This window comes from Phyllobates terribilis, unplaced genomic scaffold (genome assembly GCF_046119375.1).
Source record: "Phyllobates terribilis strain yellow unplaced genomic scaffold, ASM4611937v1 Scaffold_8__6_contigs__length_399053987, whole genome shotgun sequence".
NCBI classification, from domain to species: Eukaryota; Metazoa; Chordata; class Amphibia; order Anura; family Dendrobatidae; genus Phyllobates; species Phyllobates terribilis.
This window is the reverse complement of record NW_027362768.1, coordinates 157,052,343-157,074,956: the sequence shown is the minus strand read 5'-3', so window position 1 is coordinate 157,074,956 and position 22,614 is coordinate 157,052,343. Positions and strand designations below refer to the sequence as shown.

Here is a 22,614-nt window from a genome sequence, read left to right as displayed (position 1 = left end):
TGCCTTCATCTTGCAGGAACTGCTGACACACTCCAGCCACATGAGGTCTGGCATTGTCCTGCATTAGGAGGAACCCAGGGCCAACCGCACCAGCATATGGTCTCACAAGGGGTCTGAGGATCTCATCTCGGTACCTAATGGCAGTCAGACTACCTATGGCTAGCACATGGAGGGCTGTGAGGGCCTCCAAAGAAATGCCACCCCACACCATTACTGACCTTCTGCCAAACCGGTCATGCTGAAGGATGTTGCAGGCAGCAGATCGCTCTCCACAGCGTCTCCAGACTCTGTCACATCGGTCACATGTGCTCAGTGTGAACCTGCTTTCATCTGTTAAGAGCACAGGGCGCCAGGGGCGAATTTGCCAATCCTGGTGTTCTGTGGCAAATGCCAAGCATCCTGCAAGGTGTTGGGCTGTGAGCACAACCCCCATCTGTGGACGTCGGGCCCTCATACCATCCTCATGGAGTCGGTTTCTAACAGTTTGTGCAGACACATGCACATTTGTGGCCTGCTGGAGGTCATTTTGCAGGGTTCTGGCAGTGATCCTCCTGTTCCTCCTTGCACAAAAGTGGAGGTAGCGGTCCTGATGCTAGGTTGTTGCCCTCCTACGGACTCTGGACAATTACGCTGACAGACACAGCAAACCTTCTTACCACAGCTCGCATTGATGTGCCATCCTGGATGAGCTGCACTACCTGAGCAACTTCTGTGGGTTGTAGAGTCCGTCTGATGCTACCACGAGTGTGAAAGCACAACGAACATTCAAAAGTGACGAAAACATCAGCCAGAAAGCATTGGTACTGAGATGTGGTCTGTGGTCCCCACCTGCAGAACAACTCCTTTATTGAGGGTGTCTTGATAAATGCCAATAATTTCCATCTATTGTCTATTCCATTTGCACAACAGCATGTGAAATTGATTGTCAATCAGTGTTGCTTCCTAAGTGGACAGTTTGATTTCACAGAAGTTTGATTTACTTGGAGTTATATTCTGTTGTTTAAGTGCTCCCTTTATTTTTTTGAGCAGTGTACAAGATGAGGACCAGGATGGGGACATTACTACAAGATGGGGAAACTACCACAAGATGGGAACAAGGATGCCAATATTACTATAAAATGGGAACATTACTACAATATCCGAGCAGGATGGGCACATAACTATAAGATGGGGACATTACAACAAGATGCTGGTCAGAATTACTATATGGTGCTAATTGTAAGACAAAATTACTGGATGTCGCCAATTAGGGGACACAAAAAGGAAATAAAACTTGTAAAAAAAAATCCAAATAAAGTATGATTTTTTTTATTTTTATTTTGAAAATACTTTAGTTTTTAAATAAAACAACAAACAAAAAAAAGTGCACGGTTGTTATCGCCGCATCTGTATTGATCCAAGCTATAAAACTGTACCATAACCTATACAATGAATGCCATTTAAAAGAATAAAATAAAAAACAAGCTAAAAATGTTAAAAAAAATTATCAAAAGGTGTATAGAAAAAATAATATGGCATCACTAAAATTGGCATCTCGTCCTGCAAAGAATGCGGCCCTTCAAATTCACATTTTTTTTCCTATGTGCGGCCCATATACTTAGCAGAGTTTGAGAGTTTTAAGCTCATCAACTGCATCTTTATTTTTGCAGTAAAGCAGCGGGACCCTCCGTGTGTTACAGATGCCATGGATCTTACATCGGGGGTGGTACGAGGAAGGCTTCTTTATTTCTTAAGTACTTTGAACATGCAAAATGTCATTTTATTGCCGCCGATGCTATTTGATCTGGCCGGCTATAGACTTGCACAATGTTTGCTTTTCTCCCTTTTTCGTGTCCCTTTGTGGCGGTATTAACCAGGAGGAGGGGGGGGGTTGGTGCTGAAAGAACAGGAATGTTTTGATAAACCCTTTTAGGTTTCTATACCAACCACACGTGCCACTTTCGATGGTACAGAACGTGAAATAGCTCCTAAGTGTCATGTGCAATAACAGAGGCTGGCACCGGTACTGCTCCGTGCAAAATGGAGGCGCCGGAAAGACGGATAGAGCCGGCGATAAAGTTTATATCGGAAAGCGGCTTCAGCACTCATTGCCAGGGATTGCCAATTTCCACCGATTCCTTGAGGTCTTGAGCATACGTCATCATATGAGTAGGGTGCTTGCACTGGGCCCCTCTATTCTTCAAGGTGGACAACCCCGTCACGTTTTAGATGTAAAGCAAACCATAAACATAGGATGAGTGTCAGCGGAGTGACCAGTCCCGATTCTTTCCAAAGAACTTAAAGACAAAAAGCCACCATATTGGGTTCTTAATTATCCTGAAGAAAACCAAAATCTCTATAAATAAAAAAAATCACCCCGATTCCCCACATATGTCTTTGCCCGCTTCAGCCCTTGCTTTTTGGTGCCAGTTCCAACAATTTAGCCCCAGTTTGCATCAGTAACTTGTGCCAAGAAAAAAGTGGGCACTTGTGAGGGTGCGAGATTCATCACGGTATTTGGAACGGTCTCATTTCTGGACTCCAGTTTTACTATTACTCAGTCGGCTTCTAAAGCCGACCGATGACGACCTCTATTTCTGCCAGGCCTAAGGGAAGACTTGCTAGAGTGGCTCTGGCAGCTGGCGTTGCACGATCCGCTACCATTGCTTTGAGTTGTCCAATCTGCAATGGTCTGCAGCAATGTTCTCCTTTCTCTTCTGCAGAGCATCGCTGTCCTGCTTTACTTGGACAGGGAGGTCATTGATTTGGAACATTTTGGGCTGCAGAGAAGAGCGCTGGAGCTGAAGGAGCACAGCAAGAAAAGCTTAAGAGTCTCGCTCAACATCTTCTCGGCCCCTGCTTTTGTGCAGTGACTTCTACTTGTTTTTATGACTGTGAATATTCACATAGGATGGGATTAGAATATGATTAGCATTGTATAATCAGGTTTTGTTTATGTCTGTAGGAAATCTCTCCACCGGTGCAGTGAAAAGAGCAGCATGAAGAGGAGATAAGCCGAGAGTACGGCACATACTTGGCACTGGAGAGCTCCATGCGGATCAGGTTAAGGCTTAAGTAAGAGAACGAAGAAGGAACTGTGAAAACTCTACTAAAAACAGATGTTTGTATTCTGGAAAATAGTAAAAACTCAGCGCATACATTGTACTGTGGTCACCCCCAACCTGGGGCTCTGCAGATATTGAAAGACTACAAATCCCAGCGTGCAGGGAGTCATAGTTTTTGCGACAGTTGGAAAGTCACAAGTTGAGGATCATTGGTGTGTAACAATTCATTACATCTATCACTGGTCTGATGGATCATATAAAGTGTTCTTCTGGACTGTACAAATAAAGTTGTAGTGAAAAGAATTAATGTGTGCTGACACTATTTAAAATGCAACAGATTAAATTTACACAAACATTTCAGCCATGTAATGATTTTACTCCCGTTCCTCCATTGCTCTTCACATAATCATTAATTATTGTATAACATTTTAGCTGCCTGCAGCCACCACTAGGTGGAGCTCACTGCACAGGGATGTATACAGCGCCTTTTAGCAACTTCCTCTTACTCAATCACAGACTGGTCAAGCAGCAGATCTCAATGGTTCCTATACCGAGGTCTTACCAACAACGGCACAGATTAAAGGAAGATTAAACAATCCTGAACAGATCGTTTAAGCTTCTTAAAGGGGTAATCTACTGGCTCTGACCAAGAAGTCACAGTTATCTCCTGAGTCGCGTGCCTCTATCACGGACCTATCCCTCTCTAATGACTAGGACAGGTGTACGATACCTGCCGATCATGTCTGCAAGTTCCAAAGAAGAAAAGGACTGGAGGGACAAAGTGCAAAATAGGGTCTTATCTTGGTAACAATGTCAAAAGAATTGCACAATTGTGCTCCCCTGCTCAGGTTGTGTGCACACAACCGCTGATGAAGCTTAAGGGCTGCTGCAGATCCACAAAGAGATGAAAGTGGAGAAACTAGTGGGTTAAATCTGCGCTGCCGTGTGGAAAGGATAAAGATGCCAAGCCGAGTATAAGTGGTTTATTCGTCGACGCGTTTCGAAGTATACAACCACGATCCTTATCCTTTCCACACGGCAGCGCAGAATTAACCCATTTGTTTCTCCACTGCCTACACTTTCATGTCTGCAAGTTGGCAGATATCTGCATAGATGAAGTCAGCGGCCCCAATTATCTGGAGAAGAGCAGGATTACTCCTTTAAAATTATAAAAATAAATAAATGGTGCAATGGTATTTTGCAAAAGTGGCAAAACAATGGCCCATTCCCAGCTGATCATACAATTATAGTTTCACTTGGCCGCAGTTGAAAAATTTCCAAAAAGGTCATTGGCCAGCACAGACCTTCAAATATATTTTTCAAGAAATCGAAAGCCGAAATACACCCCTGCTTGGCCATTTCTTACCACTTTTGGGCAGCTTGAGACCCGGACATCCCCTTCTGACCACCTCAAAGGACCAAACCAGACGTTAGATATTAAGTTTGTATTGTAACAGTTGTGGAATACAAGGAACAAATATATACAGTATATATAGATTTCTTATATAAATTACAAAGTAGAAAATACATTTGAGGCTTTTCCGTAGGAGCGGACGCCTTCTACATGTCGTGAGTTCACATTGGATGGTGTAAACAATTTACCATAAGTGGGATCTTACAATGCGGCGTAAGCGATGCGACCGGAAGTGGACACTTCTATTGGGTTACAACGTGGCACTCGCTGCTTAAAAAATATTCTGTCTGTACAAAAATAGAGTAAGAAAAGTCATATTTTGTTCCTTTCTGCCTTTTTATAATCCTCTGCTGGTGTAAGTGGCCTTCTAGCAGCTGGTGGACTACAATTCCCAGCATGCTAGCCCATGTGGTACAGAAAGGCGGTAATGCCATTTTACGCCCCCAGATCATGGCAGTAGCCAGTACTGCCTGAGCAGGGAATGTAGCGTCCGGCAAGTGTCTGGTATTTCTTCATTATAGCAGATCCTTGACCCTACATTTTGGGAGTCACCTAAATGGCCGACGCTACTAGATTAATAGGAACGGGGTGCACGTTGCGGAAGCATGCAACTTCTGCAAAACTTCCAACATTTCGTATGTCCACTGCATGGTGAGAGTTGTAGTTTTGCCACAAAGTCCCACTGATGTAGTGAAGGCAAGCTGCCACTCTTTAACTGCTGCGAGACTACAACTCCCATCATGGCCGGAGGCTGCAATGAACATGAGCAGGATCCGGACGATAACACAAGATACTGGAACCGATCACAAAAGGTCTCTTTAAAAAGTCAGAAATGTTAAAAACCGCAGCGCCATGTCCCGGGTATAAGCGGAGGCGCCTCGCACCTTTATAATATTCACAATATGAAACAATTGTACATCATTATATTTAGATTTTTCTATGTACATTATATATAACGTTATTAAATAGCCACATGAATTATTTTGTCGTATATTTAGCGTTTTCTCTATATATCTATATATAATATTTATAAAATGCATTTTATTTCAGGTACCTTGGAAAATACAGGACATCACTGGTTACAGGCAGAATAGTACTGCATATTGGGCTATAACAGGACCTCCAGACGAACACAGTCACCCGGCCCGTATAGACCTCGCCCACTAACCATGAAGGTGGAATACACCAGGCAAGACGTGAAATTTACATAGGGCTGCTGGGAGAGGCAAAGACTTGATGAATTAGGCATTGGGTCTGACCCCAGCCTTCTAGATGAGTAACATCAGCACCATTGCAGTGGGTGAGCGTTAAGGCTTGTTCACAAGTAGCACATTTGATTTTTTTTTCCATGGCGTATGGAGCTGTTGCCACAAACTACAGCCACGGGTACCGTGCCTCGTTTCCAGCCCACAGCAAATGACTAAATGCAGCAATGAGGGAGGTTTCTGGGAGGCTATACACCTTAGATAGTGGTCTTCCTCGCCACTGACCCAATTTCTCAGACTTTGCTTAAGTTTTTAAAGGGGTAATGCAGCAGCACGCGCACCTCTGGCGGCAGCACGCGCACCTCTGGCGGCAGCACATCTTGCTAGAGAACAATAAGGTTGGACATGCTGAAATCAACAGCCCAACCCTCCTTTCCCTACACAGCCGGCATTAGTCAACGGCCGCCACCACACACATTAGATGGGTGTCTGGTGCCACCAAAAACCAGTGTACTCCTCCAACGTTCATCTATGGTGTATGGTTTCACCCCATTTAGATTTCAACCACGTGTGATGTCACATTGCAGGTATCGTCCCAGCTGCCCCTTTATGTCGGGGGCTGCTGTTTAGACACCAGGCACTTACATTTATTTTTCTCTTAACCTTGAGATATCATAAATTATTACATAATAGGTAGCGACAGATACTTAATTGCTGTCGCAGTTCAGGTTAGAATAAAAATGTAGAAAGTTAAAAAAAAAAAAAAAGTGTCAGTTCTGTGTTTCACCGGCAGACCAGCAGCAGCGTGTCAGGGCTGTCCGTAGAGATGACCCTGGTCGCTGGGTCACCGTCCGGCAGCCACTATATGTTTTCCTCTAAGAGGATACGTACCAAGTAACTGTGTTTCCTGGAAATCCTGCCTTGTATACGGCAGGAAAAGCAGGAGAGGCGGCCGTGGCTCCAGTGCACGGTCCCACCAGGCCGCGCTCCAGTGCACGGTCCCACCAGGCCGCTGTACACTAGTAGACCCTCATAGGGTTAAAGGGGGAAGGTTTCTTCTAATGAGAAGAGATAATGACGGGCAGAAAAGTTTACATGGCGACGCTTAATTTATTTTTGCTAAGTTCTCTCTCCAGGTTTCCTATCAGGGTGTCGATGCTCTCCTGCAGGTCGTGGAGGTTGACATCCGGCTCCTCGGATCCACCTTCAGGTATCAGGGTGCAGAGCGGGTGGTCTTTGGCTGTATGAGGCTTATCTGTCCCTTCAGTCTGTAAGGCGGCGGTAGTCTCGCAGGGGCTCTCGGAGGGAATGTCCGCATAGTCCGCCTCCTCTTTTGGTGTCGTCATTAAATAGCTGCCCTGACAGCTGCTCCAGTCTCCAGCATAGCGGTTACTGGACGGACTGTCCAGACGGGCGGCTCTGGGCCTCAGCACCCCAGACATGTCCACGCTGTTCAGGTTCAGCATCTGCGGCCGCGGCTTCTTTCTGCGCAGGCATGGCTGCGCTTCTGTCTGAACGTTGCTTGTGGGAGCTTCTTTGGAAGATTCACTCTTCACTGCAAAAAAAATAAATTTAAATTAAATAAAACAAAAAGAAAAAAAAAAAAAAAAAAAAACTGTAATAAGAACGATCAATGGATCCAAGTCACAACTCAAATTCAATCCTGGTAGATCAGAGCCAGGAAACCTACAAGAAAAATAAAAGCATAAAACAAGCCTCGCCTCTGGCACAGGGCACATGCTGACCACACGGATTAGGGCCATTAAGGGTCAGGTCCCTTTTGGGTTAATGTCTTGATTAGCTCAGGGCACGGCACACATCACCCGGCAGGGTCACAGCTGGTACATGGCGTAAAGCACTAAAGGGTCAGTCTCTTGCTTTAGGCATTCAAGGCCGGGAGCTATCACTCATCCGTCGGGCTGCATGCTTTCATTGACAGCAACTAACTAATAAGGGATGGCACCTGTTGGCACCACAAGTCTCACATCACCACATGGAAATCATGCTCTGACAACGCACACATCGAGGCACGGATCACACTCGCTGCCATGCAAGTACATCAGCATTCAGGCGCCACACCCGGGCAATGGCTTGTTACCTGCACCATGGCTGCTCATGTAAACCAGCGTCACCAGCCTGTGTGCAGACACCACAACCTGCTTTATCCACGGCCACAAACATTGTGATATCTTGTACATGTGCAATTTAAAAGGGAACCAGACAGTCAATTCAGGCAGCATAAATCAGAGTCGGCCACCATCATTTCAACCAACTCTGTGGCGTCTCAAAGAAAATATGCATTTAAAAGCCAAGCTGCTTGGATGACCAGCCCAAAAAGATGGCGGCTTCTCCTTGCACCCAGGCCACCAGTCTTTTGTCCTAGTCACCCGAGCAGCATGGTCCAGGGACGGCTTATAAATGTATGTATACTGCAGTTTCATAGTACAACTTACCTGGCCACCCGTGGTTCGGGCCGCCTGCATCCACTGTCTGGTTCCCTTTGAACCTTTTTTAGCAAGACTATAAAATAGACTATTTTGCTCTATAAATGTGCATCTTGATTGATCGGAAAAAGCCCTCCCTGATCAGAGTCTGGGGACCGCTAAATATTAACACAGATTTAAAGAACACTTTTTATTTTAAGTGCGTGTATTTTGGGAAAAGACATTTTTGTAATCAAATTTCTTTAAACCTCTGCACATTAGTGGTTGTTGGATGCATTATAGAGGACGAGCAGCCCAGTGCAAATGTCCAGCAAGTCGGCAGCAGACGGTAAGGATTTGCTTGCTGGATCGGGCAGTAATCATATGGTCGATGTTATGTGATCTGGATACTTGTGGTCACCTGCCGACAGGTGGGCAGCACTTGCCTGCGAGTATCCAAATGGCATGAGCAGAGCTGCCTGCCCCAAATCTGCACTGTGCTGGACCACCACTTTATACTTAGAGTCCATCACTGAACTTGATATGAGATTTTGTACCTCTTATCTGTAATTTTTTGAGCTATTTTCATCTGATTGAAAGTTCAGCTCAACTTTGATGAGGCATGTGGATATAAATCAGCACAGAAAAGTTATTTAAAAAAAAAAAAAAAAAGAAAACAAAGTTACAAACTCCCATTCCCAAAGAGCTGACTGATGGAAACTCAGTGAACTCCTTCCTTTGGAGCCCAAAAAATAGATGCATGTAAAAACAATTCACAGGCGGAGTACGGACCGGGATGCAGAGTTCAGGGCAGGAGACTCGCGGCCGGTCCTGACCTTGCACACCGTGCTCGGACTGTGAATGTTAGAGGTGTGATCACCGCCTTCTGCAGTAGAGATGTGACTGATCTCACCTGGCCATAATTGCAGCAAGTAGTGCAGGACCTCAATGTGCTTCTTGAAGTCTAAGGCGCTGGCCAGCTCCTCCGAGTCAATGAACACGCGGTTATTGTGGTTAGACGTTTCTTGTCTTTGACTTAACAAGACGGGGCCGAAGCAGACAGCCAGGTTCTGGCAGGTCATCTTGTTCACTTCATGGTAAGAGGCAACAAGCTTCAAATGATCCAGCAGCATCTTCAAGGTCGCCTGGTGGAGAGGAGCAAAGCTCAGGTCATTTGGATAATGCCTACAACCTTTTAACAAATCTGCGGCATATGAACATGCACCTAGGGGACAGGCGGTGGGTGTAGGCAGCAGATCTTACCCTTTCCACATCGGGCAGACAGTTCAGAAGCTCCACAGTGTGCTCCGAATCTCTAGGATCATTTTCACAGCCGTTGCCTGACATCCTGAGGGGTTTCTCCGCCATGGCGTGCAGCACCGCCTCGTACAACTGCTTCGTGATCAGAGGAGATGGGAGCTCTCTAAGGTAATCCTTCAAGACCCCTACAGGGGAAGAAGGAAAAGTTACAAAAATAATATATATTATTTTGGTTAATAATAATATTATATATAAAAACACAATGCTAAATAAATAAAAAAATAAATGTTATAATATATATATATATATATATATATATATATATATATATATATATATATATATATATATATATATATATATTTTTTTTTTTATTTATTTTTTTTTCCAAGACAACCCCTTTAAGAGAATTGTTCCTGGAAATACAGCGGCCATGTTTCTACTTTTTAAAGTGAAAAATGAAGCTGGGTGATAAAGTACTGACGCTAAGGTTTACAGCAGAGATGTACACAGCGAGGTCATAACTAGCCATGACTTACGCTCAGGATCCATGGAAAGCTGGGTGGCACCCCCAGACAAGACATGGAAGCTCGACAGGAGGCGATTTATTTTTATTTTATTTTTTAAATGTTGTAGGAATTCTGCTCTTCTCGGGTTAATAGTCTGTACAGGAACCTGCAGGTCACTTCTGGCAGAGGGTAACATTCCTCCATTGACCGCAGTGCGCGCCCATTGTCACGCGAGTCGCTCACAAGCCCCTGGAGTATTTGACACAAGTATGTGAGAGCGAGGAATTCTTCGGTGCGTCGTGTTGTGACACGAGTGTGGAGACAAGACTGCAGTCATGCTTGACCTCCCTGCACAATGTACTGAAAATAAATCACCTGAGAAGCCCCCCGCTCCTGGACGTCTCGGATTATGACACATTGCTATGCAACAGATTGCAAGATGGCAGCCGACTTATTCTACCGAAGGGACAGAAGCATCTTAGAATTTCTATGTTTTTATTTTTCCCCCATTTATCATCTTTTCTTACCCACTGGTAGGACTTTGTGGCGTCACTGGCTCGGTTTTATAGCCATTAATCCCCAATATCTGCTAAGTCCAATAAATCTAGCTGTGTGCGGCCACCACCAGGGGGAGCTCTGGAGCTTACTGTATTGTTTATACTGCATCCAATGAATAGGTGTAAGCTGCTCCCTCTAGTGGTGACTACACAGAATGCAGGAATACAGCTTCTTACCAAGTGAATAAGAAAAAGCTGCAAGAAGCACAGTTGGTACAAGAAGTATAATGTGTACAGTACGGGGAAATGAAGACGACAAGGCCTTGGCACTACAGCACTAGCAATCAGCTAATAGGCAGTAGGGTCGAAAGCTGGATCACAGGCAATGTGACCCAAGGATAGGCCATCCTTATTCTGAGGCCAGAAACATCTACCAATAAGGGAACCGGTCGTCAAAATGTACCCCTGGAAGGCATCAGAAGCAGTTTATCAGCCTCCTAATACATTATGTAATGAGGCTTTTAATGTCCCCGCTGTCCCTGACTAGTCCAGGACCACTGCCATTCACTGTCACTGCGGGAGGAAAAGCGTGCCCATAGCAGTACCCGACATCCTGGCATGTGCAGAGATGATGAGTAGCCGCAGCTCCTCTCCTCCGCGCACACACTGGGATGTCAGTGACACTGCTGTGTGCATGCTTTCTCCATGCACAGCGGCATTGATTCACAGCAGTCCCGGACTAGTCAGGGATAATTAAACTTAGTTTTAGGGCTAATACAAGCAACATTAAAGATGGTATCAGGCTCAAACATCGCTGTCAATACCTCATAGGGGTAAATTCTGAGGACAGGTTACCTTGCAAGCAAAAGCTAAAAATCAGCAGATTGTTAGATATCCTCAAATCCATGAAAAACGTCTTCCTGGAGAAGAAAGAATCTAGACAGACATTACTGTACGCTCCCATCCATGATGTACAGGCTGCCGGCTACAATGTAACTACAAAGGGGGCACCGGCCCATGAACTTCATTTCCACACAACCATTTACAGCAATAGTAAAAGAACACACTGACCCAGAGTCACAGATAGAGACTTACACACCCAGGAGGGCACCCACTAAACATTTATAGACACGGGGACACTCCGTAAACAGGTTTAGATAGAAGGGGTCAATGGTGACAGCCTGTAAAATATTTATAGACACTTGGGAGAAGATTAGACAACCGGGTGTTATATTATATGGGGTCCAACCACTGAAAATAAGCATCAGAGGTGAGAACAACCCCCTGGTGTCCTCTGAAAAAGACCATGGGAAAGTCTATAGACAGACCAACGCTACAAAAATCAGAGTCACTATGCAAATAATTCTGTATTATATACACATTACTGATCCTGAGTTACATCCTGTATTATACTCCAGAGCTGCACTCACTATGTACATACATTACTGATCCTGAGTTACATCCTGTATTATACTCCAGAGCTGCACTCACTATTCTGCTGGTGCAGTCACTGTGTACATACATTACATTACTGATCCTGAGTTACATCCTGTATTATACTCCAGAGCTGCACTCACTAAACATTACATTACTGATCCTGAGTTACATCCTGTATTATACTCCAGAGCTGCACTCACTATTCTGCTGGTGCAGTCACTGTGTAAATACATTACATTACTGATCCTGTACTGATCCTGAGTTACATCCAATATTATACTCCAGAGCTGCACTCACTATTCTGCTGGTGCAGTCACTGTGTAAATACATTACATTACTGATCCTGTACTGATCCTGAGTTACATCCTGTATTATATTGCAGAGCTGCACTCACTATTCTGCTGGTGCAGTCCCTGTGTACATACATTACATTACTGATCCTGAGTTACCTCCTGTATTATACTGCAGAGCTGCACTTACTATTCTGCTGGTGCAGTCACTGTGTACATACATTACATTACTGATCCTGTACTGATCCTGAGTTACATCCGGTTTTATACTCCAGAGCTGCACTCACTATTCAGCTGGTGCAGTCACTGTGTACATACATTACTGATCCTGTACTGATCCTGAGTTACATCCTGTATTATACCCCAGAGCTGCACTCACTATTCTGCTGGAGCAGTCACTGTGTACATACTTACATTACTGATCTTGTACTGATCCTGAGTTACATCCTGTATTATACTCCAGAGCTGCACTCACTATTCTGCTGGTGCAGTCATTGTGTAAATACATTACATTACTGATCCCGAGTTACATCCTGTATTATACTGCAGAGCTGCACTCACTATTCTGCTGGTGGAGTCACTGTGTACATACATTACATTACTGATCCTGAGTTACATCCTGTATTATACTCCAGAGCTGCACTCACTATTCTGCTGGTGCAGTCACTGTGTACATACATTACATTATTACTGATCCTGAGTTACTGCCTGTATTATACTCCAGAGCTGCACTCACTATTCTGCTGGTGCAGTCACTGTGTACATACATTACATTACTGATCCTGTACTGATCCCGAGTTACATCCTGTATTATACTGCAGAGCTGCACTCACTATTCTGCTGGTGGAGTCACTGTGTACATACATTACATTACTGATCCTGAGTTACATCCTGTATTATACTCCAGAGCTGCACTCACTATTCTGCTGGTGCAGTCACTGTGTACATTCATTACATTATTACTGATCTTGTACTGATCCTGAGTTACATCCTGTATTATACTCCAGAGCTGCACTCACTATTCTGCTGGTGCAGTCATTGTGTAAATACATTACATTACTGATCCTGTACTGATCCTGAGTTACTGCCTGTATTATACTCCAGAGCTGCACTCACTATTCTGCTGGTGCAGTCACTGTGTACATACATTACATTACTGATCCTGTACTGATCCTGAGTTATACCCTGTATTATACTCCAGAGCTGCACTCACTATTCTGCTGGTGCAGTCACTGTGTACATACATTACTGATCCTTTACTGATCCTGAGTTACATCCTGTATTATACTCCAGAGCTGCACTCACTATTCTGCTGGTGCAGTCACTGTGTACATTCATTACATTATTACTGATCTTGTACTGATCCTGAGTTACATCCTGTATTATACTCCAGAGCTGCACTCACTATTCTGCTGGTGCAGTCATTGTGTAAATACATTACATTACTGATCCTGTACTGATCCTGAGTTACTGCCTGTATTATACTCCAGAGCTGCACTCACTATTCTGCTGGTGCAGTCACTGTGTACATACATTACATTACTGATCCTGTACTGATCCTGAGTTATACCCTGTATTATACTGCAGAGCTGCACTCACTATTCTGCTGGTGGAGTCACTGTGTACATACATTACATTACTGATCCTGAGTTACATCCTGTATTATACTCCAGAGCTGCACTCACTATTCTGCTGGTGCAGTCACTGTGTACATACATTACATTATTACTGATCCTGAGTTACTGCCTGTATTATACTCCAGAGCTGCACTCACTATTCTGCTGGTGCAGTCACTGTGTACATACATTACATTACTGATCCTGTACTGATCCCGAGTTACATCCTGTATTATACTGCAGAGCTGCACTCACTATTCTGCTGGTGGAGTCACTGTGTACATACATTACATTACTGATCCTGAGTTACATCCTGTATTATACTCCAGAGCTGCACTCACTATTCTGCTGGTGCAGTCACTGTGTACATTCATTACATTATTACTGATCTTGTACTGATCCTGAGTTACATCCTGTATTATACTCCAGAGCTGCACTCACTATTCTGCTGGTGCAGTCATTGTGTAAATACATTACATTACTGATCCTGTACTGATCCTGAGTTACTGCCTGTATTATACTCCAGAGCTGCACTCACTATTCTGCTGGTGCAGTCACTGTGTACATACATTACATTACTGATCCTGTACTGATCCTGAGTTATACCCTGTATTATACTCCAGAGCTGCACTCACTATTCTGCTGGTGCAGTCACTGTGTACATTCATTACATTATTACTGATCTTGTACTGATCCTGAGTTACATCCTGTATTATACTCCAGAGCTGCACTCACTATTCTGCTGGTGCAGTCATTGTGTAAATACATTACATTACTGATCCTGTACTGATCCTGAGTTACTGCCTGTATTATACTCCAGAGCTGCACTCACTATTCTGCTGGTGCAGTCATTGTGTAAATACATTACATTACTGATCCTGTACTGATCCTGAGTTACTGCCTGTATTATACTCCAGAGCTGCACTCACTATTCTGCTGGTGCAGTCACTGTGTACATACATTACTGATCCTTTACTGATCCTGAGTTACATCCTGTATTATACTCCAGAGCTGCACTCACTATTCTGCTGGTGCAGTCACTGTGTACATTCATTACATTATTACTGATCTTGTACTGATCCTGAGTTACATCCTGTATTATACTCCAGAGCTGCACTCACTATTCTGCTGGTGCAGTCATTGTGTAAATACATTACATTACTGATCCTGTACTGATCCTGAGTTACTGCCTGTATTATACTCCAGAGCTGCACTCACTATTCTGCTGGTGCAGTCACTGTGTACATACATTACATTACTGATCCTGTACTGATCCTGAGTTATACCCTGTATTATACTCCAGAGCTGCACTCACTATTCTGCTGGTGCAGTCACTGTGTACAGACATTACATTACTGATCCTGAGTTACATCCTGTATTATACCCCAGACACTTTACATCCCAATCACCAGAGCATCTCTGTCCAGACAATAAACCAGCAAAGACTGCTTTATTTCAGCTCTGAAGAATAAATAATTCAGGGATGACCTTCAGTGGGATTTTCTCCTACTTGAGAAAATCCCATTGAAAATGAACTTTTCCCTAAATCATACACTTAGTTTCTCTAGACCCATCTCTATAACTAAACCAATTCTTCCAATTTTAAGGAAAACTGAGCCGTGACCCGAAAGGACAAGAAGCTTATAAGACGACTTGGCAGAAAACGACAACTCCAAAGTCTAATATTGACCGAGGATTTAGGAGGGGAATGGAGGCCGTACTGCGTGCAGGGAGCCGGAGCCGCCTCTGGTGACACCCTCGTGCTTATCGTATTGTCACACCGGCCCGGCGCATTGCACTTTTATTGCTAGAAGAAAAGCCCGTGTGTGCGTCCGGGCCGACCGCTGCCAAGAAATAAAATTACAAACAGGAAGTCAATCTATCAAAGGCCTCTTTTTCGCGAGCTGGAGGTACGACTGCCAAGCTAGAATTGCTAATCCCCAAAAGCATGACAGAAATACCATCTGTGCTCGCTGGAAAACAAAGGCAGACTTGTTACTGTAGTGGATGTGGTCTGTGGAGTCATCCGCACAAGACAGCGTTCCCAATCATTAACCCTATAGAGCGGGACGTCCAGATGGCAGCAGAGACGCAGGAACGTATAGGGATCACTTCTATTACAGTATATACCATTTATGCACAAGGTAGAACATTGCAGATGATTTTGAGTCTAGAACGATCAGGCATGTTGAATTTGAGCAGTCTGATCCTTTTGTTTTCAAGGGAGATAAGCCACCGCCAGAGGATGTGGCAGCAGTTTTTGCTGCTCTTCCCATTGAAAACTCATTTATGCTCAGCCGAAACAAGCATACCTCTATCTCCAGTTGCCTTAAAAGAGGAGTCACATAACTCCTGACCAGAAAAGACCCTTTGGATGCAAGTTCGCATGAGACCACCCAATTACTGGTACACAGTTAGGGGTAGGACCTAGGTTCTCTGACAAGCAGCAGGTTGAAGGGGTCACAACATTTGCTGGAGCCCAACATCTTCTGCGCTGGGGCCAGTGCTAGGGAATGCTAGGCCTGAGGTCCCGCATGGCCTGGTGTGAACGGCATGTAAGGAACACAGTCTAATTGATGCGATCAAAGCCAGGACGGATCACAGCATCATAACCCCCTTGTGTGCAGCCATCAATTCTGATAGCGGCAGTAAAGAAGTTGGAAACATTAGGAATCCCATGTCCCATCTTCCCTCACTATGCAGCGGTGTCATGGCAGGAAGGCAGCGGTCTGCGTCCTAAGAGACTGGTACTTATACAATACACTGCAAGATTACAGTATTGAAAAGTGTTGTACAGGTGATCGCAGGTTCAAGTCCCTCGGGGAGGTCAGGAGGCTAAGAAAACATGTAAGAAAAGAAATTTATATTCTTCTTCTTCTTTTTTTCTAATTTGGAATGGAAAAAAAAAAAAAGTATCCTATCCCATACCAAAAAAAAAAAAAAAAAAAATTTGTCACCTCCTGCCAAAGGAAGGAAAATAAAAAATTGATCAGAAAGTCTTATTGACTGCATAATAGTAATGATAAAATCTTCAGCTTGTACCAGAATAAAAAAAAACAAGTCCTGATATTACTCTACCAGAGGAAAAATGAAATCATAGCTCTTGGAAAGCGAGAATGAAATATGGGAAGTGAAGGGGGGCCATTGGGACTCGGGTAGGAGGGCCGCTGCAGGTTTATGATGGCCCTTGGGTGTCAGACATATTAGCATTTCTATATATGAGTTGCGGTGACAGGAGCAGCTGCAAACCCAAATGGGAGCTAGAAAGTAGATAAAGAACCAACATAAACGGGAGAGTTCAATATAAAGAGACTGCAGCTCCAGCAAGAGCTCTACACTGTGTGCAGAATTATTAGGCAAATGCGTATTTTGATCACATGATACTTTTTATACATGTTGTCCTACTCCAAAGCTGCATAGGCTTGAGAGCCAACTACCAATTAAGTAAATCTGGGGATGTGCATCTCTGTAATGAGGAGGGGTGTTGACTAATGACATCAACACCCTGTATAAGGTGTGCTTAATTATTAGGCAACTTCCTTTCCTTTGGCAAAATGGGTCAGAAGAGAGATTTGACGGGCTCTGAAAAGTCCAAAATTGTGAGATGTCTTGCAGAGGGATGCAGCAGTCTTGAAATTTCCAAACTTTTGAAGCGTGATCACCGAACAATCAAGCGTTTCATGGCAAATAGCCAACAGGGTTGCAAGAAGGGTGTTGGCCAAAAAAGGCGCAAAATAACTGCCCATGAATTGAGGAAAATCAAGCGTGAAGCTGCCAAGATGCCATTCGCCACCAGTTTTGCCATATTTCAGAGCTGCAACGTTACTGGAGTATCAAAAAGCACAAGGTGTGCGATACTCAGGGACATGGCCAAGGTAAGGAAGGCTGAAAAACCACCACCTCTGAACAAGAAACATAAGAAAAAATGTCAAGAATGGGTCAAGAAATATCTTAAGACTGATTTTTCAAAGGTTTTATGGACTGATGAAATGAGAGTGACTCTTGATGGGCCAGATGGATGGACCAGAAGCTGGATCAGTAAAGGGCAGAGAGCTCCACTCCGACTCAGACGCCAGCAAGGTGGAGGTGAGGTACTGGTATGGGCTGGTATCATCAAAGATGAACTTGTGGGACCTTTTCGGGGTGAGGATGGAGTGAAGCTCAACTCCCAGACCTACTGCCAGTTTCTGGAAAACAACTTCTTCAAGCAGTGGTACAGGAAGAAGTCGGTATCGTTCAAGAAAAACATGATTTTCACGCAGGACAATGCTCCATCACATGCATCCAACTACTCCACGGCGTGGCTGGCCAGTAAAGGTCTAAAAGAAGAAAAAATAATGACATGGCCCCCTTGTTCACCTGATCTGAACCCCATAGACAACCTGTGGTCCATCATAAAATGTGAGCTCTACAGGGAGGGAAAACAGTACATCTCTCGGAACAGTGTCTGGGAGGCTGTGGTGGCTGCTGCACGCAATGTTGGCCGAAAACAGATCAAGCAACTGACAGAATCTATGGATGGAAGGCTGTGGAGTGTCATCATAAAGAAAGGTGGCTATATTCATCAGTAATTTTTTTGGTTTTGGTTTTTGCATGTCAGAAATGTTTATTTCTAAATTTTGTGCACGGATATTGGTTTACCTGGTGAAAATAACCAAGTGAGATGGGATTATATTTGGTTTTTATTAAGTTGCCTAATAATTCTGCACAGTAATAGTTACCTGCACAAACAGATATCCTCCTAAGATAGCCAAATCTAAAAAAAAAAACACTCCAACTTCCAAAAATATTAAGCTTGGATATTTGAGTCTTTTGGGTTGATTGAGAACATAGTTGGTGATCAATAATAAAAATAATCCTCTAAAATACAGCTTGCCTAATAAATTCTGCACACAGTATAGACCCCCTTCATTCTTATTGTTTGGACCCCCCCGCTCAGTGTTCACCTTCTGCAAAGGTAAAGCACATTCCTAATGAAAGTTTATATAAAGCTTCACGACTATGAAACCACAAACTTTGCATCTTTTATTTAATTTCTCCCCATTATCAAGACCTCTGCCGGCTGTCACTGAGCGAACACGTTCTTGGCGGCTGACAATCCGTACAGCTGAGAGTTTGCTACATTGTATCCGGTGTAGACAATCCTGTGCGATCTACAAGGAATCTCCGGCACAGATCTCTGTCCTGATACATCGTCACAATGTATCAGTGCGAGCAAAATGTATCCAACCAAATTTGTGTTACATCCCATAAATCCGTCATCTCATTATGACGGCCGTGTCTGACATTTACCGGATAGTCAATAAAGCGAGAATAATAGTCTTGTCATTGGACGCCACTTCCACAAAGCCGCAGGAAGCGCCCCCCGCTGGGAAGGCGAGGTACAGAGCCAAATAAAACAGTAATTACTTCTCTCCATGAACAATACAAAGTGTCATTCTCCCATTTTTAAGTTCCTCCTGTAGTGACTTTTGCCCTGTTAATCCCTCCACGAAAGGAATATTGTAGGACCCCGGGGACGCCCTTTGCCCTCGGTTAATCCTCCCGCAAGCTAGCTGGTAAATTAGCTCTGTTCCAGGACTGGCTTATTTTTTCTAGATTTAAGCCGCTCGGACCCTCGCTGCCAGGCCGGCACTGCTGCATTCTCTAACGCGCAAAATAAATTTAGACAGCAAGCAAAAAGTGCCATCCACTTCATTAATTCCTCATTTTTCAGGGGCAGTGAACTGTTAAGTGTATGACATGCTTTACTTGGAATCAAATTCACATGGGTGAAGACAGACATGATGCAACGGCAGAACTATGAGACCCTCATCACATCCTGCAGAAAGCCGAATAATGACCGACACCGAGAGAAAGGACGCCCAACACACAGACACCCAAAATGGACAGAGGCTTCTGGCTTACAACAGTACCCAATACACAGGAAAGTTACCGCCAAGCCCCCCCAAAAATAAGGGCCAGGATATCGGGAGACGAGATCATAAATCATTTTCTAAACCAGGAAATAGCCTTTATAAACCACGATGCAACAAAAGACACCAAGTACCGAGCAAACATTATACAGGTACTTCTCAAAAATTAGAATATCAAAAAGTTTCAATTTATTTCAGTTCTTCAATACAAAAAGTGAAACTCATTATATAGAGTCATTACACACAGAGTGATCTATTTCCAGTGTTTATTTCTGTTAATGTTGATGATTATGGCTTACAGCCAATGAAAACACATAAGTCATTATCTCAGTAAATTAGAATATTTTACAACAACAGCTTGAAAAATGTTATTAAAATCCGAAATGTATGTTCAGTAAATGCCCTCAATACTTGGTCGGGCAACCTTTTCCATCAATTACTGCATCAATGCGGCGTGGCATGGAGGCGATCAGCCTTTGGCACTGCTGAGGTGTTATGGAAGCCCAGGTGGCTTTGATAGCAGCCTTCAGCTCGTCATCATTGTTGGGTCTGGTGTCTCTCATCTTCCTCTGGACAATACCCCATAGATTCTCTATAATAGATTCTCTATGGGGTTAAGGTCAGGTGAGTTTTCTGGCCAATCAAGCACAGTGATACTGTTGTGTGTAAACCAGGTATTGGTACTTTTGGCAGTGTGGACAGGGGCCAAGTCCTGCTGGAGAACGACATTTCCATCTCCAAAAAGCTTGTCGGCAGAGGGAAGCATGAAGTGCTCTAAAATGTCCTGGTAGACGGCTGCTCTGACTTTGGTCTTGATAAAACACAGTGGACCTCCACCAGCAGATGACATGGCCCCCCCAAACCATCACTGATTGTGGACACTTCACACCAGACCTCAAGCAGCTTGGATTGTGGCCTCTCCACTCTTCCTCCAGACTCTGGGACCTTGATTTCCAAATGAAATGCAAAATTTACTTTCATCTGAAAACAACACCTTGGACCAATGAGCATCAGTCCAGGTCTTTTTCTCCTTGGTCCAGGTAAGACGCTTCTGGCATTGTCTATTGGTCATGAGTGGCTTGACACAAGGAATGCGACACTTGTAGCCCATGTCCTGTATACGTCTGTGTGTGGTGGCTCTTGAAGCAATGACTCCAGCAGCAGTCCACTCCTTGCGAATCTCCCCCAAGTTTTTGAATGGCCTTTTCTTAACAATCCTTTCAAGCCTGCTGTTATCCCGGTTACTTGTGCACCTTTTTCTACCACACTTTTTCCTTCCACGCAACTTTACATTATTATGCTTGGATACAGCACTCTCTGAACAGCCAGCTTCCTTAGCAATGACCTATTGTGGCTTACCCTCCTTGTGGAGTGTGTCAATGACTGCCTTCTGGACATCTGTCAAGTCAGCAGTCTTCCCCATGATTGTGGAGCCTACTGAAACAGACTAAGGGACCTTTTTAAAAGCTTAGGAAGCCTTTGCAGGTGTTTTGTGTTAATTATTCTAATTTACTGAGATGACGACTTGTGTTTTCATTGGCTGTAAGCCATAATCATCAACATTAACAGAAATAAATCTCTCTGTTAGTAATGACTATATAATATACGAGTTTCACTTTTTGGACTGAACAACTGAAATAAATTAACTTTTTGATGATATTCTAATTTTGTGAGAAGCACCTGTAATTCCTGTCCTGTACTGATCCCGAGTTACATCCTGTATTATACTGCAGAGCTGCACTCACTATTCTGCAGGTGCAGTCACTGTGTACATACATTACATTACTGATCCTGTACTGATCCTGAGTTACCTCCTGTATTATACTCCAGAGCTGCACTCGCTATTCAGCAGGTGCAGTCACTGTGCACATACATTACATTACTGACCCTGAGTTACATCCTGTATAATACTCCAGAGCAGCACTCACTATTCTGCTGGTGAAGTGACAGTATATACACACACAGTAAAGACATTTCTGAAGGTCACCGGGTCCCTACCTGTTATAACGTTGATGTCCGGGTAGTCGTTCTCACAGAGCCCCACAGATTTACTATCCTTCTCAAAAGCTTCCCGCAGTTCTTTCTTCACAGCTGCAGAGCCGCACAGTCGGTACAAGCCGACCACCTGCAACATGAATGAGAACGGTGACGTAGAGGATACGGTGTTACAGACAACATATAGCAGATTAATTCCCTATGGCAACACTTACATCGCACTGCTGTGACTTGCACATATGGTTTGGCATAGGAGCAATGTCTGGACAGCAACATAAATATTGAATCAGTATTGTGAGTGGATCCGGGATTTAGCCTTTATTACAACCCAGAGCTGCATTAAAAATTCTAACTGGAAACTGTCAGCAAGCCTCTGAGGACACATCTGACAGCTCAGTCCAGCTGCTATAATACAGGGGGGAGGGGGTGTAAGAATTGACACCAGGTACTGTATGGGAATATATAAGCTCTGTACTAACACTAAAATCTAGAAAATTTCAGACTGCAGAATTGTGAATGCAGCTCTGGAGTGTAATGCACTGATTTTGTACGATTCCTGTTACTCAACTTTCGGAGGTTAATTCCATAATATAATGTAAAATGAAAACAGACGTTACTTCTGGATGAGCGGCTCCTCCTTGGTAATTTGTATCCTAGCAATCCTGTATTTGCTCCAAAATGGTTCTAGTGTTTAAACAGACTTTGCACCTTAAGCGGCCAGGGATGGTCGCCCCGTAACACCCCCCCATGAGGCAGACATCTGCCATCAACATGTGCAAACACTTATGTACAAGGACACCTGGCAGGTGCGAAATCAGAGACCATCAATGTTATCCTGAGCAAACACCACGGAGCGCCGCGTGCTCGCTGTCAGGACGAGAGACGACCGCAGTGTTCATAGGAGTATCCGCGTGCCAGGTATACCGCACTCGTCACATCTGCCGCCAAAACACTGTCTGTACTCCGGTGTTCCTCCTGCTGGGAGGACCCATGACCGAATCTAAAGGAC

At 44.1% G+C, this 22,614-nt stretch overlaps 1 protein-coding gene across 2 annotated transcripts in view; it reads right to left on the bottom strand.

The window, feature by feature from the left end:
- Positions 1-4,474: 4,474 nt before the first annotated feature.
- Positions 4,475-22,614, bottom strand: part of SYDE2 (synapse defective Rho GTPase homolog 2) — a 40,554-nt gene continuing 22,414 nt past the window's right edge. For both annotated transcript variants that reach the window (XM_073643562.1, XM_073643563.1), the window contains exons 4-7: positions 21,609-21,735; positions 9,350-9,531; positions 9,000-9,231; positions 4,475-7,218 (exon numbers count right to left, since the gene is read on the bottom strand). In XM_073643562.1, the coding sequence (XP_073499663.1) occupies positions 6,755-7,218; positions 9,000-9,231; positions 9,350-9,531; positions 21,609-21,735 (1,005 nt within the window). In that variant the 3' untranslated portion in view covers positions 4,475-6,754. The remainder of the gene's footprint in view (positions 7,219-8,999; positions 9,232-9,349; positions 9,532-21,608; positions 21,736-22,614) is intronic.